This window comes from Onthophagus taurus, chromosome 7 (genome assembly GCF_036711975.1).
Source record: "Onthophagus taurus isolate NC chromosome 7, IU_Otau_3.0, whole genome shotgun sequence".
In the NCBI taxonomy this organism is placed as follows: Eukaryota; Metazoa; Arthropoda; class Insecta; order Coleoptera; family Scarabaeidae; genus Onthophagus; species Onthophagus taurus.
The window spans coordinates 13,052,546-13,079,297 of NC_091972.1; the positions used below are offsets into that span (position 1 = coordinate 13,052,546).

General features: G+C 34.5%; 1 protein-coding gene and 1 long non-coding RNA gene across 3 annotated transcripts in view; one reads left to right on the forward strand and one right to left on the reverse strand.

Moving 5' to 3' along the window:
- The first annotated feature begins 544 nt into the window (after positions 1-544).
- LOC139430375 (uncharacterized) lies at positions 545-1,305 on the forward strand. 2 transcript variants are annotated; one of them, XR_011640854.1, is made up of 3 exons: positions 545-660; positions 717-1,009; positions 1,138-1,305. It is a non-coding gene; the product is annotated as an uncharacterized lncRNA (long non-coding RNA). The 2 variants fall into 2 exon arrangements; XR_011640855.1 differs by having other exon boundaries at positions 729-1,009.
- Positions 1,306-3,578: 2,273 nt separating this feature from the next.
- The window catches only part of LOC111425572 (retinal homeobox protein Rx1-like), a 42,467-nt gene continuing 19,293 nt past the window's right edge, over positions 3,579-26,752 (reverse strand). The window contains exon 3 of the mRNA XM_023059686.2: positions 3,579-4,767. Within this exon, the coding sequence (XP_022915454.2) occupies positions 4,396-4,767 (372 nt within the window). The 3' untranslated portion in view covers positions 3,579-4,395. The remainder of the gene's footprint in view (positions 4,768-26,752) is intronic.

The following is a 26,752-nucleotide window of genomic DNA, read 5'->3' on the forward strand; positions in this document are numbered from 1 at the left end:
ACATCTCTTTAAAGGAGTCTTCAGCCAGAAGTATCAAGTATGCTGCAAATAGCAGTTAATCTTTTATAAGCAGCCTACTCCCAGCAGAATCTAGGTTTCTTTTATCAATAACTAGCGTTTTATCGTATTTATCACCACTATCTAATCTTCTACAAACAGTATCTAGTATTTTAAAAGCAGTATCTAGACTACTGCCATCAGTATCTAGCCTTTTATCAGCAGCAGATAATCTTTTACAAACAAAATATAGCCTTTTGCAAGCAATATCCAGTATTATTAGCAGTGTCTAGACATAAACCATCAGAATCTAGTCTTTGTTCTTTCCTTATTACAGGAAAGTGTTTCAGACAGAATAGCTTAGTTTTGTTTACAGATGTCAATCATCCCCAGAAAGAATGTTAGGTAAGGTTAATTTTCTTTTGAAATGTAGTTCCTTCTGATAATAAAATGTTAGATAACGTTACTTTTCTTTTGAAATGTCATTCGTTCCGGTATTAAAATGTTATGTAAGGTTAGTTTTGTATACAAATGTCAATCATCTCAGGAAATAAAGTTAAAAAAATTTTAGAAAACAAAATTTAATATCTTGGAATGTGTTAAGTTTGTTTTCAAATCATGATCCGCATGGAAAAACTTGATGTCTGAAGTTATTCACATTCAGTGAGGATATCTTTTGTTATGAATCATGTATTTATTACGTAATCATTATTTATTAGTGTATTTATTAGATTTACGCTGAAGATATCATCAAAGGTATCGACGATTAATGGCTTTGGGACAATTATGATTATCGGCAAATTCATAAAAGGCGCTACAGCCTAAAATTGAGCCTTGGCCTATGACTACAAGAATTAAACATGAAAAATTGCCAACCTAGAAACAAACATGGTAACATTATTGGGATACTCAGGACAAGAACTTTGGTACTCTACCGGACGATGTAAAATGTTTCTTGCCTTTAGACAATGCAGGTGTTCAACCACCAAAAAATATTTTACATTATAAATTGGTAAGTTTAGTGATATAGTTTCGTCTAAAAGCACTACATCGTTTATTGGGAATAATTTTAGTCACAAATTTTATAAATACTAGAAAATATAGAAACTTATTTCTTAAATCCGTAATTTTTAATTTCAGCCCTGAAGTAATCCGGAAAGAGGTCAACGCCGAAATGTCAGAAAAGGTGCATTGAACAGAACATAAGCTGGTTTATGGTCTTGTTTTTATTAAATTCGGTCAGTGTGACTTTTAGCTTAGATTTAGTTTATTATCCAACTTAATGTTCAGAAATAAAAATGTATTGGTCAACGTCGCTGAATGTTGGTCAAATAATTAAATTCTTGGTATGCCAATATAGTTTTTGTACCGGTTTTGATAATGTTTTCAAAACGGATGTCTTGTTTGTATTTTTTATTCTAGTTTATTATATACTTGATCATTTTCAGTCGAATTTACAATTCGAATTGGAACCTAACATTTTTGTATTTATTTGAAATCGATTTGAAATTCTATTAGAAGCTGCAAATTAAAAGTGGGGTTTCGATCGAATAGTGAAGTTCTAAGTAAAATATTAGAAATATCCTGTATAAAATTGCTTCCACCTTCCACAACTCGTGCATTTCCTGCATCTTTAGCTAATATTCCCCCTATTAGGAATATCGATGAAATATGTCAGATTTATAGAAGCAACCTTAGCCTTAATTTTTTCAAGTCTGCAGTGGGAGCTGTCGGAGTACTATTATCTATAATTAGCATTACTACTGGTGTGCGACAGGGTGATGCTGTTGGCTATATTGTTCAATCTGATAATTCATCAGAAAATAAGATAGCGCTGGGTATTCTACTAGTACTAAAATTGAGTAAAAATTTAAAGCTGTTGTTTATATATGGATGCAAATCTTGGACGCTAGGGGTTACTAGGGCTTTGTGGTATCGTGTATCGTTAGGTTACAAACGAACAACTTCTTAGGACATTTGAATGATAAGTCCTGCGGAAAATATTTGGAACTTTACAAGTAAGATTTGGCTTTCTGAACAATCTGCCTCCACTCCACTCTATTAAGTGCTGTCACCCTTCAAGTGTGAACACGCAGCTTCTTTATGTCTTAGTCACATCGTCACTTATTCCTCCTCTATTTTTCCTCTATTTCATGGTATATCTGGTCTGCTTGCAAATACTTTCTTTGTTTCCCTGGTTTCACTCATTCTTAAGATGTGACAAGGTTGTTTCATTCTTCATGAATTTTTCTTCTAAAAACCTTTAGGCTATTCTCATCTTTTTTTTTATGACCAGACTTTGTTTCCATGTGTGACAACCGGTCTTATTATCATTTTATATACTAATAGTTTTAATTTGATAGACAGCAGTTTTGATTTAAATAACATTTTGTTAGCGAAGTATTATGTTATCATCATTTCTGAGTAAAATACCAGGGTAATGCTTTCCACACCTTCACAGTGGCACTCAGTAACAGTTCAGTTTTACGGAGTTCTTCTATTTTCATTTCTGGACATTCTAGTGTGTTTCTATGCCTTCATTTCTTGGCCATTATTAGTTTGTCATCTGCGTATCTAGTCACTTGATATACCTTATTGAATATGCTGCCTCCGTTTTCTAAATCACCAATTGCATAATGTATTAATTAAGTAGTTTTAAGGCGTAAAAGTGTTATCACAACATTTTGATACAAGATTTATTTTTAACTTTGCACGACTTTGAATTGAAATAACTTAGGATGGTATAAAGCATGGTAGGATGGTTAAAATTAGGGTTTTATATATAAACATTTATTGTCTAATTTGTATAACAATCCGGTCCTGGATAAATTAGTAGTAAAGTTGACGGCGTGCGACGAGGTCATCGCATGGTACACGCTATTAAATTAAGCGATTAAAATCTTACTGTGGTAGCGACGACGACGCTTTGCAAACTCGACGCCAAACGCCGTAACTCGAGTTTATCTTTGGTAAAATGCAAATTAACTCGGCTTATTCAAAATAATTTCAATTAAATTTCTCAATCGTGCAAAAGTCTCCCCTTGATCGCCGAAAAGGAAGGGGTGGACAAATCTAACTGTTACGTAAAAGGCAAGTTTGAGGTTTCTCAACTTTCTCTCTCTTTCTCATTTCCTCGATTCTCATCATCCCTCTTTCTATTTTCTGGACCCGCCGGTGACGGCTGATTAACGACGACAAACACGTATTAGCATTTTATTGCCTTAGCCCGGCACTCTACGCCCTCCAGATAAAGTGGAATTAAAACTGAAGAGCTCTTTGATCTCCACCGTATTAACTAAACTGCACTTATTAAATGGTGGAGAGAGATGGCTAAAAAGAGAAAGAAGAAATTCGCCGATGAAAGAAAAAGCAGTTGCAAATGACAGTTTTTCCTTTTTACTTTTATTTCCGTCGTTCATTACCACTTAATAATTCGTTAAAATGATGATTAAATCCGTTCTCTCGGTTTTCTTTTAGTTTTGTTTCTATTTTAACGGAGAACCGGATAACAATTTTAATTTTGATTATAAAAGGACATCAAAAGGTCACGAAAATTCTATAAAAAGAAATAAAATGCAAGATTCCTTTTAATTAATATAGTTTATTGTGCTTTATTTACAAAAATTCACAGCTCTAAAAGGAAACAATTATCGAGGGTAATTAAATCATCAGTGCCCATCACTTCCACCTCTTTCTTCTTTAACTGCATGGTTTTACTTGTACTTCTTCGTCATTATTCGTTCGATGCTCCAACAATAATGGGAGGCTAACTATTAATCTACGCTACATTTTCGCACGAGAAAACATCAATCAAGTTAATTAATTAATTTTGAAGAAATGTTAATATAAAATTTGACATGAAAATTTTACTTTTGGGTTGATATTTCATACAAAAATGTTTTTGAGTATTAATTTAAATCGTACTTCTGTAAGTTAAAGTGTTTAAAAATGTTTATTGGAAAACTTTTGCAAGAGATTTTTTACTTTGTATATCTCGTTTTAGAAATAACCATATTGCACGAAATGTCATAAAGTGAAAGGTATTTTATGGTTACCTTAACTTTATATTTTTTAATAAAATTAAGAAATTTTAAAATCTCTTGCATACGTTTATCCAAAATATCCATAACACACTTCTTTAATTTTTTTCTTAATACACTCCGTAACTTCTACAAATATCTAAACTGCACTGTCTTTAATAATTGCGCCTTCTTTTTTCTTTTCTTCTTTTTATAATGTACACAGATAACTTATTTCGAATCAATCCTTACTCGATACTAGAATATAATACACGAATATGTACAAGTTAAAATTAAAAAAAAGAAAAATAGGCACACAAACGACACTAATTTTTTGACAAATATTTACACGTTGTCCCTTTTATATCGTATTAAATTATTACACCATTTGAAGACCTTTGGTGATGTTCTCCACGTGTTCTTTCGCTTTTAACCTTAAAGCGGCTATTGATGTTGTTCGTAAATCTGGATTTGTATTCGGCGAATGAGAATGTGCCACAGGCGGATGTCTGTTTGGATCTGTTGGAAGTGGTGATGTTAAATAACTGGGGTAACCAGTTTGTGGATGACTGAGAAATCCGGGTAAAGCCGTTAAAAGAGGTGGTGATAACCATGGGTCCATTGGCAAAGCTAAACTCGATCCGGCTGCTCTCGTTAGGGAGGAAACAGCGTGATATTCACTTAGACCCAAACGAGCAGCTTCCATTTTTTCTTGGCGTCTCCATTTTGCTCGTCGATTTTGAAACCATACCTGAAACAAAAAAAAAAGTTCAACATAAAGCATTCATTTCGATGGCACAACTGATAACTCTAATTACTTTTTGTACGTTAATTACATAGGGTAAAAGTAAAGTGCTATGTAGATTTCAGTAAATAAAAATGGAACGATTAATGATATTAAATGGTTAGGTAGTAAATAGCTAAACCATGATAAATACCGTAATGTATCTTAATGGATACAATTGATTGCTTAGCAAACTCTTTATGCGCATTAAACGTTTTTTGTTTTATTATTTTTATTTCCGTCTAGATTTTGTCATACATTTATTCTGACAGTGTAAATTGAAAAATCGTTAACAGAAAATTAATGACCCTCTCACCCTAACCCATACGCCTCGAATTTCAACAATTTTCTATTGCCATTATCTTTTCCGCCACGAAGGTAATTTCAATTTATTGATGTTATCTTTGATTTATACCGAATTACGTATTTGTTTTCCTCCTGTGACAGTAAAAGCTTTCTATTTTGAGGGAAAAAGAGGGTGGCTATGTGTTGGTCGACGAACGACTTGATTCATTAAAAATTTATCATCACGTATTACCAGTGTCCATTACCGTAACATCATTTCCATGCATTTCCTTTTTGAGTCTTTAACGACACACTATAATTTACACTATTTTGTGATATCGTTAGGGTAGTGATGTTACAATTGATGTAAACAGAAAAACTTCGATATACGTTATTTATATCGTTAGAACGGACAAAACATTTTAAAGTCATACTACAGTCGAACGTGTAGGAGTGAATTAATAAAAGAATTTAGGGTTCCATGATCAACTCTTGGACGAATTTTAGCAGATCCAAATAAATTTTCAGATGAATCACCCAAATTCTTAAGAAAATGGATAGAGCATAGTGTAACTCACAAAATACATAAATGGTAACAATTTAAAAGAAAAGGATTTTGCAAAAAAGTTAAATCTTCAAGATTTTGTTGCCAGTAATGGGTGGATAGAAGCTTACAAAAAGAGGAATGATTCAAAAAAATCTGTGGTGAGAGCAAATCTGTTCATAACACGGTTTGTAATGCTTGGATTAATGATTTACCTGAAATTCTAAGGAAATATGAACCGAAAAACATTTTTAATGCCGATGAGGCTGGATTATTTTTGAAATGTCTTCCTGTCAAAACTATTTGTTTAAAAAACTACGATTGTTATGGTTCCAAACAAAGAACGAGTAACATTATTGTTATGCGCCAATATAGATGGGACAGAAAAATACCATTGCTTTTGATTGGAAAATCAAAGAAACCAAGATGTCTCCAAAATATTAAGGCACTACCTATAAATTACAAAAACTCGTGGATGACTTCCATTATTTTTCGGGGTTGATTATTGGGTTTAAACAAGAAAAACAACAAAAAATGAAAATTTTTATTGGAAACTGCTCAGCTCACAAGCACATTCCTAAATTAAAGAGCATCAAAGTTTCGATTCTTCCTGCTAACACAACCAGTAAATTACAACCACTGGATCAAGGTATTATCCAAAGTTTTTTTCGTCAAATTGTTGTCAAACACATACTAAAATGTATGGGAAGAAGAAATTCCACGGGATTAAGTTTATTGCAAGCTATGAGCTTTGCTAGGCAGGCTTGGTTTAAAGCAGTGATGGAACGGATAGTGATTTTGCGAAAGGCGGATACCGGATATTCGGCATCACGGATCCCGGAAAATTCCAACATCAAAAATTGTATTTATTTCAAAAATTTATTTCTCAAAAACTAAAAGTGATTTTTCATAACGGCTTGTTGCATTAAAAAGAGGATACTTTAATTAATAATTGGTGATATTTCCACAAGGATCCTTCAAGAAATTAATTTTATAGCGAATTTTGAAAATTATCGGTGAAAATTGCAACTTTGAAAATTTTATCAAAACTTCAAATATTGTTTTCTCAAAAACTAAAAGTTATTTTTCAGAACGGGTTGGTTCATTGGAAAGAGGACACTTTTATTAACACTTTGGGAAATTTGCATACTTATATTCCAAGAAGTGGATTTTATACGAATTTTTAAAACTTAATCGGCGAAAATTGTAAAATTCGAAAAAATTGTCGATTATTTCAAAAATTTATTTCTCAAAAACTAAAAGTGATTTTTCAAAATGGCTTTTTGCATTAAAAAGAGGATACGTTTATTAATAATTGGTGATATTTCCACAAGGATCCTTCAAGAAATTAATTTTATAGCGAATTTTGAAAATTATCGATGAAAATTGCAACATCGAAAATTTTATCAAAACTTCAAATATTGTTGTCTCAAAAACTAAAAGTTATTTTTCAAAACATGTTGGTTCATTGGAAAGAGGACACTCTTATTAACACTTTGGGAAATTTTCATACTCATATTCCAAGAAGTGGATTTTATACAAATTTTTAAAACTTAATCGGCGAAAATTGCAAAATTAGAAAAAATTGTCGATTATTTCAAAAATTTATTTCTCAAAAACTAAAAGTGATTTTTCAAAACGGCTTGTTGCATTAAAAAGAGGATACTTTTATTAATAATTGGTGATATTTCCACAAGGATCCTTCAAGAAATTAATTTTATAGCGAATTTTGAAAATTATCGATGAAAATTGCAACATCGAAAATTTTATCAAAACTTCAAATATTGGTTTCTCAAAAACTAAAAGTTGTTTTTCAAAACGGGTTGGTTTATTGGAAAGAGGACAGTTTTATTAACACTTTGGGAAATTTTCATACTCATATTCCTAGAAGTGGATTTTATACGAATATTTAAAACTTAATCGGCGAAAACTGAAAAATTCCTAGTATCCTGCCGGATTCTAAAAAATGGCCGGATACCAGATATTTGCCGGATATTTGCCGTTCCACCACTAGTTTAAAGTAACCGAGAAAACAATTGCTAATTGTTTCAAAAAAGTTGTATTTCAAAAAAAGACGAATGGATGACTGTTACTGAAAGATGTGAAGATCAGATCACTGCATGTTATTTCATAAATTTTGCATGGTTTAAGTATTTGCGGAGATCTAAATGAAGACGACATTTTGGAACTTTATCTTAATGAAAACTTGGAATAAGATGAACAGGATGTTGAAGAACCAGAAGTACAAAATCCAGTAATAACCAGACCGGAAGCTCGAAAAGCTATGAATATTTAAAAATTTTTTTTTGATGGCCGAGAAGAAACGTAAAGAAAAAAGTTGTTTCCCAGAGATCCCACTTATCCAGGTTCGACTGTATTAATATTATCTATTTAATAGTTCTAGTGCTAGTTCTAGTTGTACTTGGTATTCAGTGCTAGATTATTGTCTATATTTATTGAACTATAACTAGAAGTAACACTAGAGCTGGAATGATTCTAGCATTCCGGTTTAGCCGTCTTAAGAACGGCTAAACCAGAATATTTCTAGTTCTAGGTCTAGTGTTAGTTCTAATACTAGTGTTAGTTCTTGTTATAGTTCTTATTCAGCGTTAGATTGAAGTATCATATCAACAATGTTTTAATATAGAACAAAAATCATAGTCAACATAAATTCGAATTTAAAAATAACCAATTTATATAAAATTATCCCGAATCAACATACAAAACAGACAACCTAAAATACGTCCAATTTCGTGAAACCGACGGAGCCGGCGCATCGCGTCATCCGGTTTATTTGCCCAAAATCAATTTGTTGCGAGAGTTAATTACCGCTAATGGCGAGTATAAGCGTAAACAATAAGGCCGCCCGTTGATTCGGTAATCACTAATTACCTGATAATTAAGCATTTAAAATGGTAACGTGAACGATATTGGACGTAAAATAATTTGTCCTGATAAATCAGTCTTTAATGGAATGTTTTCCGAAACACTAACGGCACCGTTTACTCACACCACCAACAACAATAACATAGAAAATGAAGTTAGGGTGCCACTTTGGGGTCGTGGATTTCCGCGCTCTCTCCATACGAGGTAAAAGGATGAGGCGGACGTCAGAAAAGTTTTTTTATTAGATTCGCTCAATTTGGGGCACAGCTTCAGCACGCCATTAGCTAACGCCGGGACGAAGAATGACATCAAATTGTCAATTAATGCATCAGTTCAAAACCAATTTCGGGAAGCGCCTTGGGAAAGAACCTTTAGGCAGGGAGACCCCAAGAACGTTTCCCTACGGGAGGAAACATGGCGGCCTGTTCTTACCAAGAATTGGGATAATCGCGAGAGGTGGGACTTTCTCGGGGTTATAAGGGGGGTGCATACGCAATCTGCGCTACCCTCGAAGAGGCTTCGCCCTCCCTTTTCAAAGTCCTTTGTGCTTTTCTTCCTATTATATGGAAGGGGAGAAACGGTGGTGCCGTTCTATCCCGCCCGGCATCCAGAGGCGTTAACTTACCACAGTGGTACTTAACGAAGTTCTCCCCTCATTGGAAAAGGACTTTATTAAAAGTTCAGGTCGAGTACTATGCTAACTGTCAAATGGGAAGTGCCAATTTAAAACCTTTTCAAAAAAAAAGATAAGAACTTATTTTTATGATTATTTTAATAAAGTTAGTTTTAAATAATTATTTATATAAATAATAATTATAAATATGTATCAGTCTAAAAACTCTGAAAGAGAATAAACACGAAACACCAAAAAGTATAAAAAGGTTAATTAAAAAACGTAAAAGAAATTGCAAAGTAACGCGATAAATTGAATTTTCTTTCGCTAAACGGTCCCCGCTCGCAGCTTGTAATAACCGCGACCACCTCGGGGGAAGGTGACGTAGCCGCCCCCAGTTCCCCGCGCGCCTTGCCTCGACGGCGGCGTCTCGTTTAACGGCGCACCCTCGACAATTTTAATTAAAACGGTTCTAATTAAGGCGCAATTTGATGGCGCCTATTCGCCGGCCGCAAAATAATTAAGTATCAAAATGAAGACGAATCGTGGTGGTGGGGCACAACCGCTTGCATCGCCCCTGGCTGCGATGACGGGGGGGCCTACACTTTTAGCAACGAAATGCAAAAGGGGGGCTACTACTCGCGTGGGAAAGGGGGGGCAATGGGCGTTCCCTTTATCCCAGTTTTCCTACGGGATAGAAACGGGGAGAAGAAGGATTCTGCAACTGTATGGTACGTCTCGTGATCGACGACGTTGCTATTAAGTTGTATCAAGTTGGTAGTGCTTTAATTTTTATTTTAGCAGAGTTTGCTTTGGCGATCTCTCTCTCCCTCTGACTGTTGCGCTTCGGCGACGGCGCAGTTTCAAATAAACTGATTGGTCGCCAGCATCTTCGTGATACTGCTGCGGGTCTTTTCCAATTTTGTTCCAGGGTGTTGTGAGATTAATTTTATTGAGGTATAAGTACCTTTGATATTGGCTTCTTAAACTAACTCTTGGGTTTTGTTATTAAGGTTTTAATGAGAAACAGAGTTTAATACAAATAAATTGAAAGAAGGTTTATTTTAGGCTTTTAGACAATAATGGATAGAAATTCTGACATAAATAGTATTTTGAAACATGAAGAATTACTCATTTGATGACTGGATTTAATGGTCAACTTTTAAATACAACTCCAAAATATTTGCATTCACGAGTCAAGGATATTTCTACACACTGAGTAGATTTATTTTCGAGCAAAGCAGCAAAGATTGATGTTTCTAGTTTAGGCCAATTAAAAATTGAAGACTTCAGTTAGTGGGTGATACGTGGAACTGTTGGGTTGGAAGCCGAATTTTTGAAACTGCAACTAGCAACTTGTTTTTGAGGTAAGGCTTGAAGATCTTTGTAATTACAGGAAGCAGTAAAATATTATCTGAAGAGTAACATGATTAAGTGTTCAATCATCTTAGAATCGCAGATAATAGAGTACTCAGTCCGCAGTCTTGCAGGATATATTGAGTCGTTACGCAGAAATTGATAAATTTCTAGATGTAATCATGAATGTCAAGATTGAGAGTTTTTAGTATTTTTTTTAAAATGTTATCATATAGATATATCATATATCATATATGCTTCTCTTGGCAAACAAGAGTACAGCATTTGCCATCCCTGTTTAAGATTGTCCTCGGGTATGTCTGTAAGATTTATGAAATCGGATTGGTAGCAATTATCTATTATGCATTTATTGTGGGGACAAAATGAAGCATCTCCGTGCATTCCGTGGGATCAATTAGTTCATGTGTTTGAAGCGATCTTTTGTTCCTAGACAGAAATAGATAACAAGATTATCTCTGAAATGCTTGCTAATTAAATATGTTTTGATGGATATTACTGATCAATAACTTTGACTCTTTATGATCTAGCATTATCATGCATAAAAGATAGGCATAACATGATTCTCTAGAACCTCAATATACTTATCATATATTTTGATCACATTTTCTTGTAATTTTGATACTAATTTGAACTTCATCCAGAGAATTTGGCTTGTTTTTGTTGAACCATGCACTATGGCCTGTTTGATTACAAGATTTCTATTTTCCTGGAAATTGGAATATGAATTTTGTGATGGAATATGGACCTAAGTATTTAATACATTGCGTTTTTCCAGTAAATTCACGGAGAATCACGTGAGAATTAATATCATTTATTGCTTGGGATTGGAAGTGGCGGCGGCTATTTTTGTAAAATAATCCTTCTCGTGTTAACCTCATTATTTTACGTAAATGTAATAGGTCATTTATTTCTTGGTCGCTAACTTTCAGGTCTACCGATGAAATAAGAGTCGAGTAAATATAACTGAATTTGATCAGATTTAATATAATTTTTTGAACAATTATCTACACAAATGCAATATAGAAGATCAAAATTAAAAACTTATAAATTAAAAATGCGATTTTTAACAAAAAGGCAATTATACAATTGTATAATTACAGAAACAGATATGTCAGTATCTCGTATCAGTTTCTTGCCTGAAGATATGGGCAGAAATCAAAGAAAGAAACTATTAAGTTAAGCTTTTCAGAAATGTCAATGAGATTTTTTTCGCTTTGATCGTTCCACAACTAGAAAGGTACACAAATCAGTACCTGTAATGAATATGTAAAGAAATGATGAACGTTTAACAATATATCGCAGAAATTTTTTTTAAATAAAGAGCTAGATTGTGTGCTTTGGCATAAAAATATGGGCTTGTTAGACCCTAATACTGCATAAATAAGGCATTATGCGATAAACGGAAGGTAAGCCAGAGAAAAAGAGTATTGCTAGATCTAGATATCTTGTTGTAGATTTTGGAGAGAGGTTAATATTCGCATCGTTCAAGCGAATGAATAAACGTGATATTCGTCAAAGTTTTCTGGAAAACAAAAAGCTAAGTCAAGCAAGACTACAAGTTTTGCTTATGCATTAGACTTGCAGAGTTGTTATGGCAAGTCAATGATACACAGACATGTTTACTTCAATAGTATTAAAGGTACTGGTAGATACTGGAGATCGTATGACTTGAGACATCAATTGCTAAGTAAGTTTGCTAATTGTCAGCTTACTTAATAAAATAGTTTTAAGTTTTTTTTAGTTATATGAAATTAGTTTTAATGGCGAATGGTGAAAATGGCAAAGTTACTGAAATGTAGAATTTATTGAATAATGACTGTATAACATGAATAAAGATAGAAATGAAGCGTTTTTCTTCTATAACTGAAGAAGTTCATGCAAGTTCATGCAAGTTCATATTTTTACAATGGAAGTGACTTTTTTGTCATGTTTGCAGATTTTTTTTTGTCTTTCCAGTCTATCTGCATTCTGTTCGGTTTCTTTCAAAACTTTGATTAGTATCTTCTATTATCAGGCTCTTTCCAGTTTTCCCTTTTTTATGCTCAGTCTCTTTCTTCACTTTCAAGCCTCTTTTCAGTTTCCTTCTTCTCTGTATAATATAGTTTCTTTTGAATTTCCCCCTTATTTACCCAATTCCTTTCTGCTGTATGTTTCTGTTCAGTTTCTTTTGTCTAGTCTTCATCTTCTCTGTTTAGTTCCTGTGGCTTGGCTTTATAGTTTGTTTGTAAATTCAGTGCATTCTTTGTTCAATCTCTATCTTCTAATACCAATCCCTTTCAAGCCTCTTTCCTTGCTGTCAGGTTTTTATTTGCCCTTTAGCCTTCTTTACAGCTTCTCTATTCAGTCTTTTTCTTCTATTAATGTTACGGTTTCATCACATTGATATAACCCATTTTGTTTGATGTTGAGATGAAAATCTCAAAGATTTTGGGCGATGATTGTTGCCGAATTCTAAATGTGTATGTTGTGAATATTAATGAGAATTAGGAAAACTTTCAAAGAAGGGTTACAAAGTCAGACTTAAAGAATAAGGAATCAGAGCAAAACAACTACTGTTAGGCCTGTTTTGGTTCAAAAGTTCTGTAGTTCCGAATAGTTCTGAATCTTTCTGCGCATACATATTGCATATTAAATGTATGTGCAAAAAGGTTCGGAACTGCAGAACTCTTGAACCAAAAGGGTTACAAAGTCAGACTTAAAGAATAAGAAACCAGAGCAAAATAACTACTGTTAGGCCTGTCTTGGTTCAAAAGTTCTGTAGTTCAGAACTGCGGAACTCTTGAACCAAAACAGGTCTATTGTAAATCTTTCACATTTAGGTTGTCTCGAGCAAATTATTTAATTTTATTGTACCAGGCAATTTTTTTTTGATATCTACGTTTTTTAAGCAAAGTAAACATATTTTATAAATGAGTGTTTTGTCATTTCTTTCTGTATTTTTATTAAAGCACTTTTCCTTATATTTCTTTGAAGTACAAAAGAAACTTTAGACTCAAAAACTTACTCACGCACCAAAACAAAAAGAGGGTGTCCGAAAATCACATGGAAATCGAAAGTCAATTTCGGTAATAACCGGTTTACCGGCGGCAGTTAATAGCGCTCATTATACTTCCTGGGGTTGACAAGGTTTCCATGCAAGAGCGGGGGGGCGGACTATCCCGTCGTCGTCGTCGACATCGGTGGCGCGACGCTACTCCCGCCTCCCTCGTCCAAGCTCCATAATTGGCAGTTACACACATCAACGTCATGGGGTCTCTTTTGTAGCATCCGGCTAATCGGGTCGGACCCGGACTCGGTAATTCGGGCAGCACGTGGCGGCCACGTGGCCGCCGCCCCCGGACGACGATCGTCGATTGTCTCGAAACAAACGCCAAGCGTCGGTTTGTTTGTTTCGCGACAGTTACAGCCGCCCTATTAGTTTACTATTACTTTCGGGTTCTGCCTAATGACGCCCTAACAACGACCACCACCAAACATCGAGGGTGGTTTCGACTTTCTTTCAATATATTTTTTTTAGGATGTATCACTGGGGAGTTGTGATTGTTATAATTAAAAACGTGAGAAGTCTTATTACCAGAAAAAGAATTATTTTAATGATTTCATTATAAAACAAACATGGTATTTTCCTACTAAAGAACAATCAATCTCAATCACATAAGTATTTTTTTAAATTCCCGCTACACAAACCTCCACTCTGACGCATACATAAGTTCTTTCAACGACTAACGGAAATTGCGTGCAGTTAAGCTCAAAGAATGTTTGATCGATATCTCGTCCTTTTTTCTTTCCGTCATTTTGAGTTCCTAAAACCAATTTCAAGGCTTTCTACTTTATTGTAAAATGTATTATTTGATAGATACTCCGAGATCTTCAACGTACGTATACAAAATTCAGTAGCGTGGTCGAGGAATTTCGCTAATGTAAGTAACGTGTTTGAGTTGGTACGTAGTTCGTAGTTAATTACCCTAATGGGGGGTAATTAGGTAGGGAGGCAACTCTCTCGTCCTCGTTCTAACCATCGAAGTATTCTGCCGCGTTGTCATCCTCGTCTTCGCAGCCCGGAGGACAGGAGATCCATCGCAAACAAGGGCGCAGCACAGAACGGCGCGCCGCCATACTTAATTAAACCCTTAGACCGGGTTAATGAGGACCTGCTTTGGAAATCTCGCTCGGTAATGAGTTTACGTTCTGTGTGCGCCTTCTAAGCGCTACGACGCCGAGGCGGTGATTGTTCTCGGCGGCTACGTCAAACTGGGCGACAACTAATTAGGTCAACAACAAAATTATAATTGTTTAAATTTAAACGTTCTTTGAATCCATATCCCTCAAACAAAAACCATCCGTAATCGTTATTTCCCCATCAAAGGACAGAAACCGTAGTGAAGAGGCCATCGATGATCACGATTGTACACCTTTTGTCAGATCCGCGATCTTCGTCGAAGCAAAAGCGCCCTTTGGTGAAAAACTGCGCGCGAACAAAAGGGTCCATTATGTAACGAATTGTGCGAGCTGTTGGATTGCGCAGGCTGCGACCGACCCTACGTCAGGGGTTCGTGTTGTAAAGCCCCTTGAAGGGCGCTTCGCTCCCCTCCCACGACCCCAACTTTAAACAGGACCCAATGGCCCGGAAAACGCTCCACGACCCCATCCAGGCTTCAAATACGTTTTAATTAGTTGTTGATTGATTCGGAACGGTTGATGGGACGGCTTTAATTTATCACTTTCGACGACCTTTCGATTTGAAGTCTGTTGTGCTCACATGAATTACGTAACTACATTGACAGTTCATAAAGTTTTTTGTTTATACAGTAAAACCTCGATATAAAGAACCTCATTAGAATGCCTGAAGACGCACGGTTAAACCCAAAACTTTCTAGGTCTAGTGTTAGTTTAGTTCTAGTTTTCATTGTTATTCAGACTTCAACTTTGGACACAAAAGTGCCACTAATTTAATGACAATATCACAAAAATAACTTGAGATGTAATATATCACATTCACAACAATCTAGATATCTAACAAAAATGTAAAATAATTCCTTATTCATCATTGTATTTCGTCGGAAGCTTTAAAGACGTGTAAGGTTACGGTTTTGAGTATCACATTTCTGCAACGGAGATGCTTTGACAACGCCCTTTCAACAGCTTCGAGGCCGCGGATGTCGGCTGCCAAGCACTCTGTGCTGAAGAAGTAACGGGGGGCACACGATACCATCGTCAATGACGCGAGCAAACCTACTATAAAGTACCTACTACATGTGTACCTGCCTCCAACTGTCACTTCCTTATAAATGGTTCCCCCACGTTGCGTCGACCTAATTCTTTCATCAATTAATTTCGTCCTATTGAAACGATTTTATAATTATAATTAGCCGGATGCGAAGACAAAAAGTAAAGGTCAAACTGTGCTTAGTTTAAGAAATGAAAGGAGATAAAAATAGGTCGTAGGGTTGAGAAAAACGTGCGTGGTTTCCCTTTCGCCTCGACCGACCGACCCCTTAATCTAAATCGCGTGACAATTGGGTGGTTATTAGACACGACATTCGGAATTATTTTATCAGCAAGACGGAGGGGTTTTATTTCCCTCTATTTATTAACAATCACGCGCTCGCTTTTAACCCCCTCTGAACAGTTAGTTAGCTAGTTAGCTACCTGTCCGACGTCGTTTGCTACTATCGTGACTGTCACTTTAGCTAATTGCTGAGGCGTACAACATTCGTATCAGGCGATCGATTTACAACGTTTTTTAAAAAATGATTTTAACAACAATAATGGACTTTTTCAATTACGTTTATGTAAAAATTCCAATTTCTTTTTGGTATAAACGAACGGTTATAACATTGAGTTTCATAATATACTAAAACGATTAAACATCAATGAGGGTAGCGACACATTGATATCGTTTTATGTTTAGTGTCGTAATTCGGTTATGATATTTTTGTTGGGGCGAGGGGTGAAAAAATGGAACACTTGCTCGATCCCAGGGTAAAGACTACTTCCCCTTCGATCATAAAAGACACCCATAAAACAGTTTAGACATTGTAATTTTCCACGGTATATAGGGTGTTGATAGAGTATTGAGTGTGTATGAATATAACGTTAATTGTTATTTAGTAGGGGAATGTTTCATACTGAAAAATTAAATAACCTATTTATTGTAAACGAATTTCGTATGTTGATAATGTAATGAATATGATTTGTGTTTGAACAGAAAGATTGGCATGAGAGTGGCGTTTCAAGGGCTGAAACGGAAAGGGTTGAGTTGGGGTGGTTCACGAAATCTGAAAGTTTAAATTAAATTTCCGTTTTTGAATTGCACGCAACGACCGCGCCCAATCGCCCGCGGGGGGGAAAGTGCTGTTCTCGAGGAGTTTAGAGGCGTTCGTCGAGCGCATTTCCACCCAAAATCGCTTTCCAACCCCCTCAATATATTTCATATACGCGCGGGCGGCCTAACGCAAATAAAACGAAAAGGCACACAAAGTTATTCAATTTGGTCGAATTTTCTCGGGGAGTTAGCGTATATTGAATTGGTACAGCGCGCGCGTTTGCCTCTATCCCCTCTTTCCTATGAGGGTGACGGTGTTTGCAGAGCCCTTAGAACTTTCCGTCTGCACTTAAACTTCCATTTTTCCAATTTTACCCCGGTTATTGTTCCCTGATATTCTTCAAACCAACCAGCAACAAAATAAAAATAAGAATGAGAAAATGTTTTGAATTTTTAGTGCTTTACTTTAGTAGATTTCTCCTTATGATCGTTCGATTTGCGATCCCAGCGTATACGTACAAAATCAAAATCGAAGGCACGTTCCCTCGCGCGAAATATTGAAGGCGGCGGCCTCACGCTGGGCATGGCTTGCTAAGATGTCAAGAGCAGATTCCGGTCCGTAATACAATCTCGAGCATAATGGGGCCAATCCGGACCTTGCCATGTCATTACGGAGGCACAATAGGCTTCCGCAGTCTGCTGTACCTGGTGCCGACTCTTATAACAAACGTTGATTTTATCAACAAATCCGGTGAACATGGTTCCCGTATCTTCGCATTAGATTCAGAGTATCCCACTTGGTTTAGATCTCGTTCGGTTGAGTTGACACATGGAGTAAGTTTCACCCCGATTTGCCCAGCGGGGTATAATGTAAGATAAATTAATTTTACTGCCAACTAAACTGGCGAAGATCGTTATCGTTTTTATTCGTGACACGCACGACCTAATCGTAACTACCTCAAGTTAGCCAACACGAAATTTTTTCGTGTCATTATACAAAATGCATATAATTCTAATTTTAAAAGTTGATTTTATAATAGTTAGGCATTTTTATATCAAAGTTATTTAAATTCAATTATTGAAAGTACATAATAATGTAATTAGGATTTTTTTGAAGTCATACTATGAGCTGTAACGAGACTTTTGGATTAATTCAATACTTTCTTTTCTAAAATTACAAGAAATTAGTATATTACTAAAATTAGTACAAGAAATTGTACGCAAGATGAAAGGAACAGAATGGTCAAAAAGGCGACGCTACTAATTGAAAACTTGTTAGAAATTCCTTCAATGAAGTGAAATTGGTGCAAAACTAGATTTCAAAATTAAAAATGCATCAAACCGCTATACTGCTATCCAAAATACCAGTTCCCTCACTTTAGAGATCGATATCTTTGCAACCGCTACATGAAAAAAATTGCGGTAAACTTTGTTGAAATCACTGAACATTTCTACGTAATATATGTGAATTTGAAAATTTCTGCTCCGTGGTTTTGAGAGGAGGGTTCTATCCAATTCAGCTGGTGTGTGTTCCAGACAGAATGTCGCGCCTTTATTTTGCCTACAAAAAGAAATAAAGACGCGACGTCCAGTCTTGAACACAAACCAACACCATCTTTTATTCATATACACTTTATTCTCGTTTTACGCGACAGATACGTTCCCAAAAAAATCGCTTTAAAGAAAATCGCGTTAAAAAAGATACGATATTTATGTGAAAATGGGAGATAGGTTCCGAGATCTGAAAAATCGGCTATAAAATGTGATTAAAGTAGGCAAATTCATATTTATTAATTTGCTTTTTTTAATTTGCACTGGATTCTTTGATATCGGGAAAATGTTTTATTCTACAGGGTGTCCCGCAACGATTGTACAAGACTGCATCAGCGTATTCTCTGATCGAAAATAGACAAAAAAAGTCTAATAAACACAGGTCTGAAAATGAACCATTTCGAGATATTCAAAGTTTTAGTTTCATAAGTTGACTTATTGTTAACATCATTAATTGTAACGATTTAGATGCAGTAATTATATGATTACCATGGTTACGATGGTTAAGATAAAATTTAATAAATAATAAAATAATATTAAGTTAATTAATACAGTTCATTAATAATTTAACAAAACAAGTAACAAAGACTGTCGAAGAAAATATTTCAACCAGCATAAAAACAATGAATATTTAACAAATTGGAAAAGATTCATGTCATAACTTGTTTTACTGTGTCAAATGCATTACTAATTTTATAGTATGCTCGAGTAGCTCCATCATGCATAAAGTAGCAATCTTGTAGAATTTGTTGAGGTAATTCATCAAATGCCTCTGTAAGGTCATTTTGTAAAAAATGTATGTAAGCATCGGCTGTCAATCTCTTTGGAAGAAAAAATGGACCTAATAACTGATCACCTATAATTCGAGCCCATACATGACAACACTGAATCGCCACTGATGATGAGTTTCTAGTATTGCATGGGGATTTTCATCATTCCAAACATGCGCATTATGAATATTAAAAATTCCGCATTAAGTAAATGTTACTTCATCTGTAAATACAATGTTTATGGGAAAGTCGACGTTTACTACCTCTTCCTATATGACTCACCTACAAAAAATCTCTCTTTTTTCGCCATCATTTTCTGTTAGAGCTTGAATAGTGTTGTAATGATAAGGATAAAGCAACTGCTCCCTTAAAATGCGGTGAACGGTTGTTTTCTTAATGTTAATGCAGAATTTCTTCTAATGCTGGTTGAGGCCTTTTCATCAACTCTTCTCAAAACTGCTTCTTCTAATTCCACCGGCCTTGTGGATATGGTGTATCAATACATCATATCCGCCATATCTTCCTTGGAGTAATTAATAGGAGCCATACTTAATAGTTTTATTAAATTAAATAGTAAAATAATAATTTCGTGAAGTATTATTATTTTTTTTGATTAAACAACTTATCGTAATCATAGTAACCACTTAATTATTATAAAAACAAATTTAAATTCATGATGTTAACAATATCAACTTATGAAACTAAATCTTTGAATATCTCGAAAATGGTCCATTTTCTGACCTATGTTTATTAGGCTTTTTTTGTTTATTTTCGATCATAGAATATGCAGATGCAGTATTGTACAATTGTTGCGGGACACCCTGTATATCTGCAAACATGTTAGAATATTGAACCGTATTAGAAGGCACATGATCTTTATTTTTTACACATTCTGACCAAAGGGTTCCAACATGTGTTCAAAATTAACGGTTTCAATTCGGATAGTGTTAATCCAGTATATTTGATGCAGTCATTTATAGAAAATGCATCTATAACTGTTAAATTTTTATCATTAATTAATTGATCTAAAATGTATTTAAATGTTTGCTTTACATAATAGATCTTAAAGGTTGCAATAATTTCTTGGTCCAGTGGTCAACCAACATTTGGGTGTTCTATATGTTTATAATTGATGTCTATAATCAACAGAATCAAGAAATTCAAGGCCTTTATCATTCATATAGTGCCGAACTTCTGGAACGAAATATTTGAGAAACCATTCATTAAAAGATTCAGTGGTCACCCAAACTTTTTTATTAGCTATCCAGTGAACTGGTAAAGTGTCTAAATTTACTCCTTCGGAACTCCTTGGTTTTAGAGCTCGATTTACAAGTACAGGTTTTAACATCCGACCTCCTGACGCATTAGAGCAAAATAAAAAAGTTACGCTGTCTTTGGCTGCTTTAAATAAACTAGCCTTGGCATACGTTCAATTATTTTAGCTATTTTTGCAGGAAATTCTTTAGCTGCCAGATGATCTGCAGATCCAATTTCACCCTTAATCTTTATACAATGTAGCGCGTGCCTTTGTAAAAATCCATTCATCCATCCCGTATTTGCAGAAAATTCAAATTTGATTAATTTCTGGGCTGACATTTGTGGTACAATTTTTTGATGCTGATCTGGTTGTAGATTCTTAATACCATCTGCTTGATACTATTTCTGTCAACTAGTATTCGTTTTTGAGACATCATGCATCCATATTATCACAGCCTTTTCCATTTTCATCTTTAAAATACGTCTTGTGTATGAAGCACTTAATTTTATCAAAGCAATAACAGATTTTCTAACCGCGTCCTACTTAAGCCCAGGTCATTTGTGGCCGAGGCGCTACAACATATGCTGTCCAATCTTTAAAAGTCCTAAATAGACTGAGTTAGCTGCATTCATAACGCAGTGGAAGTTAGGGAACTTCAAAGTTCTCATATGTAATAACCATCGAATCTTTACCTTAAAGGTAAAATATCTCGGTAAAGTCTTAGATAAAGGTTTGAGGTGAAACTCCTATTAATGGTAGAACAAAGAAAGAAGCAATTTAATTCGGTCAATATTGAAGAGCATCAAATTACATCAAATTCGCTTTCCTATTAGTAACAAGAGCCATAAAATCAAAACTCAACATTTCTGAGGAAAAGATGCTACTCTTGTGGTGCTTGATTTTTTCTTTTATTAAAAAGATAAAAGTGATAACACTGTTTCGACTACGAATAATGAATAATAGCAGGCTGTAATTGGTGATTCAGAAAATTTAAAAAATGAGTGTGAAGTAGCAAATAATGTAAAAAACATTCACTGTCACACAACTTGGAAAAAACCAGACTAATAGATCAGTAATATATTAAATTCTTTGGGATGATTCTAAACTCTGTAAGCAACAATCGTCGTCGAAATAATATTTTGCCATTTTCTGGATGTTCACTTCTAGTACACCACTTGATGTAGCGCTCAAATTACAAGTAGTAATGTTGTTAGATAGAGCAAAACGTAAAACCTTTGCATTCTTTTCTATTGATTAATCAATTAGGGTGTGTTGAGGATCAGGCATTAGAATCATTTCAAATAGACTCAAAACGTCGCTCTATAACTATTTATATTTATATCTTCTAAACTTGTTGTTATTATATTAACCACAAATTTAATAAACAGTAATTGGAATCAAAATTTAAAAAAGAATGTTGAAAATTTAGTTATAAATTAATATAGACAAATTTCGGTCGTTTCCTAATGAAGAAAGGTTAGAGGTCGCGACTGGCGAAGCTTTCGTGGTAACCACGCAGCTGCTGCAAGATGATCCGGTTCCGTCGTAAGAGAAGGAGAACGGAACTCGCCTGAGCTCCATCAAAACTTTCATTAATAACCGCCAAATTGAGCGTTAAATTCATTACATAAAGTGAATAAATTGAAGATTAATTAACCATTGATGATTTAAACTCGGCGCCAGACCCCAAAATCGCCCTTAACGAGGTTAAAATTTGCATTTGAGGACGGAAAGCACTTTAACCGGGCAAACGCGATTACAGCGCCCCCGTGCAATTCCAAAGGGCGCCTCCGCTGCTTTAATACCCAAGGAGAGGGTGCACTTCATTAGCTCTGTTAACGTGTACGTGTGTAGGATGTATCGTTCAAAATAATCTTCTCGAGATATAAAAAAATCTTGTTTAAGGGTCGGTAATTGAACGAACGGGATGAAAGAAAAGAGGGAAATGTTGACGTATACCGGAAGTGTCAAAAGCACGCGTACTTCCTCAGGCCATCTGGCTAGTCATCTATCAATCAACAACCCTTTTCTAATAGGAGATTAGCGGTGTCGAAGGGGTAAATGAGCGGACAAGGTAAAGGGTAAGTGGCTGTTTTTTTCTCTGTTCGCATTGTTAAGCCTTCCACATCCCAAAACCCCAATTTGGACCTCTTTCAATTCAACCCTCGTTGACTGACACTCTCCCAATAATTACTCGCCTTCATTAATCTCCTCGACTCAACTAACGCAATTTATCGCAAAGATTTTTTCAGCGCCGTTTTAGTGGTGAGTTTTTCGAAATTTCCTCGATCCGTATAGCACGAAACCATTAGTTAACGAAGATCTTTTCGGGGTCTTTTTTATTTAACATCTTCCCGACAACCTCCAAAGCCGAACTAAACGTTTCACGTCCCCCTGGTGTTGGTGGTGCAACGGAAAGAAACAGACGCGCATTAGTATGGATACATCGCCCCTCACGTCATTTGTCTTGAGTGAAAAACCAGGCTCCATTTTCTTGCTACAAACGAATTTTCCAGTTGGTTGCTCTGAAAGTATGTTGAATTCCCACGCTTTTTCCTATTACCTCGAGGATATCTTTAACCCTCCTACGTTGATCACTATTAAAACACATTTTCACGGAGATATAATCTTGCTTTAAACGGCAATTACTTTAAAAACATTAACATTCAAATATCTTTATATATACATATATAAACATAAACATATATATACATATATATATACATACATATGAAGAAATCTAATCATATTATTATTATTATCAATAAACATGACGTTTTTATTTCTTATCACATTTCTTATTATGAGTTTATCTTAATTGATATGATGATTAATGTTTTTAAGACTACTTATATCATCAAGTATGCACCATCAAAATTGCTCACACAGATTAAAGCTTAGAAAGTCGTCTTGAAAACGACATTCAGTATTTAATTAAGAGCTCAAAACCATCGCAGGCCGTTAAGACAACGACAGGCAATTAACGGGCGCTAAAAGAAAACGACAACCACCACCAACGACCTAAACGAGAATAAGGAGTTGCTGTGATGTTGCTGGAGTTAAGAAACGAGAGGAAGTGAAAGAAGGGAGAGCAGTGGAAGGTAAAGGAGAAGAAAAAGGAACTGAAGAGAGAGATTACGTCACTAGGGAACAAACTTAACTTGGTAGAGCGGCACCTTTCTGCCGGATTATTTCGGTTTTCTCGTCTCCTCGCGCTGCCGACTCGTGGGATCTCATTAAGGGATCGGGATCTGGCAAAGTGGATGAGTATCGCGTTTGACAGGCGTAATAACTAATTACCGGTCAATTAGCACGCGATTTCGCGACGGGGACCGCGAGCGCAAGCGTTAATTAAGGGACGTTTTAAATTTTAATCGTACAGATCAAAGGCGAGTGCCGTAAAAGAGCCGAACGGACGACGGCCACTTTATCTCGCTCAACGAATTAATTTGTCTGGCCTTCGTTTATCTTTTCGGGTGGTAAGTTTAATGATATCTGTTGTTGGGTGAAAACTTTCACAGGATCAAGTCTTATTACTTTAAGATGACATTTATCTTGATGTTTCTGTATGTGTGATATTAAAAAATAATAAGTAAAACATTTTTTTTTTATTTTTAAGCGGTTTAGATTGTGGTAAATAATGTCAAATCTGTATTCGTGACTTGGTGGAGTTGGCGTGTTTTTCGGCGACATCGAATAATTCGAAATGTTCCCAAATAACCGGCGTTAAGAGCATTAAATCGTCATATCTAAATTCTTGTACAGTCAAATCTCGATAACAATAACAATAACCACGATAACGATTTTTAAGTTATACTATGAATATTATCTATTTAATACATCAGTATATTTAAATATAAATGTGTGTGCACATAGTTCATAAATAAACTACTAATCAAGGATTATTCATCAATTATTATTCAGCGTTAGATTGTTGTATATTTTTATTGAATTAAAAGTGGAACTAACACTAGACTAAGAAACAACGCTGTCAACTCTACCGATTAAAAGTTTTTTTATAACATGCTCCCTTTTACGAGTGTTATCATTAACAACTTCATAAAGCAACAAATTCATCAAATTTTCATATTTTCGTATTTTTCTTGATATTGACACGTCCAAAAGCAAAGGTACAAGAAAGCAATATTGTTAAGAATAAAAATTGCAATAACTATTGTTCCAAAATTTTTGTTTTAATATGATCAGTTTTCCCAGAGTTACCATTAACAATTTGTAAAAGCAACAAATTCATGAAATTTTCATATTTTCCTATTTTTCTTAATATTGACGCCTTTAAAAGCAAAAGTGCAAAAGAGCAATATTGTTAAGAATAAAATTTACAGTAACTATTGTTTCAAAAGCTTTCTTATAACATGCTCCCTTTTCCGAGTGTTATTATTAACAACTTGATAAAGCAACAAATTCATCCAATTTTCATATTTTCGTATTTTTCTTGATATTGACACGTCCAAAAGCAAAGGTACAAGAAAGCAATATTGTTAAGAATAAAAATTGCAATAACTATTGTTCCAAAATTTTTGTTTTAATATGATCAGTTTTCCCAGAGTTACCATTAACAATTTGTAAAAGCAACAAATTCATGAAATTTTCATATTTTCCTATTTTTCTTAATATTGACGCCTTTAAAAGCAAAAGTGCAAAAGAGCAATATTGTTAAGAATAAAATTTACAGTAACTATTGTTTCAAAAGCTTTCTTATAACATGCTCCCTTTTCCGAGTGTTATTATTAACAACTTGATAAAGCAACAAATTCATCCAATTTTCATATTTTCGTATTTTTCTTGATATTGACACGTCCAAAAGCAAAGGTACAACAAAGCAATATTGTTAAGAATAAAAAGTGCAATAACTATTGTTCCAAAATTTTTGTTGTAATATGATCAGTTTTCCGAGAGTTACCATTAGCAACTTGAAAAAGCAACAAATTCAGGAAATTTTCATATTTTCCTATTTTTCTTAATATTGACGCCTTTGAAAGCAAAAGTGCAAGAGAGCAATATTGTTAAGAATAAAATTTATGGTAACTATTGTTTCAAAAGCTTTTTTATAGCATGCTCCCTTTTACGAGTGTTATCATTAACGACTTGAAGAAGCTACAAATTCATCCAATTTTCATATTTTCGTATTTTTCTTGATATTGACACGTCCAAAAGCAAAGGTACAAGAAAGCAATATTGTTAAGAATAAAAATTGCAATAACTATTGTTCCAAAATTTTTGTTTTAATATGATCAGTTTTCCCAGAGTTACCATTAACAATTTGTAAAAGCAACAAATTCATGAAATTTTCATATTTTCCTATTTTTCTTAATATTGACGCCTTTAAAAGCAAAAGTGCAAAAGAGCAATATTGTTAAGAATAAAATTTACAGTAACTATTGTTTCAAAAGCTTTCTTATAACATGCTCCCTTTTCCGAGTGTTATTATTAACAACTTGATAAAGCAACAAATTCATCCAATTTTCATATTTTCGTATTTTTCTTGATATTGACACGTCCAAAAGCAAAGGTACAAGAAAGCAATATTGTTAAGAATAAAAATTGCAATAACTATTGTTCCAAAATTTTTGTTGTAATATGATCCGTTTTCCGAGAGTTACCATGAACAATTTGAAAAATCAACAAATTCATGAAATTTTTATATTTTCCCATTTTTCTTAATATTGACGCCTTTGATAGCAAAAGTGCAAGAAAGCAATATTGTTCAGAATAAAATTTACAGGAACTATTGTTCCAAAAGTTTTTTTATAACATGCTCCCTTTTCCGAGTGTTATCATTAACAACTTGAAGAAACTACAAATTCATCCAATTTTCATATTTTCGTATTTTTCTTGATATTGACACGTCCAAAAGCAAAGGTACAAGAAAGCAATATTGTTAAGAATAAAAATTGCAATAACTATTGTTCCAAAATTTTTGTTGTAATATGATCCGTTTTCCGAGAGTTACCATGAACAATTTGAAAAATCAACAAATTCATGAAATTTTTATATTTTCCTATTTTTCTTAATATTGACGCCTTTGATAGCAAAAGTGCAAGAGAGCAATATTGTTAAGAATAAAATTTACAATAACTATTGTTCCAAAAGTTTTTTTATAACATGCTCCCTTTTCCGAGTGTTATCATTAACAACTTGATAAAGCAACAAATTCATCCAATTTTCATATTTTCGTATTTTTCTTGATATTGACACCTCCAAAAGCAAAGGTACAAGAAAGCAATATTGTTAAGAATAAAAAGTGCAATAACTATTGTTCCAAAATTTTTGTTGTAATATGATCAGTTTTCCGAGAGTTACCATGAACAATTTGAAAAATCAACAAATTCATGAAATTTTTATATTTTCCTATTTTTCTTAATATTGACGCATTTGAAAGCAA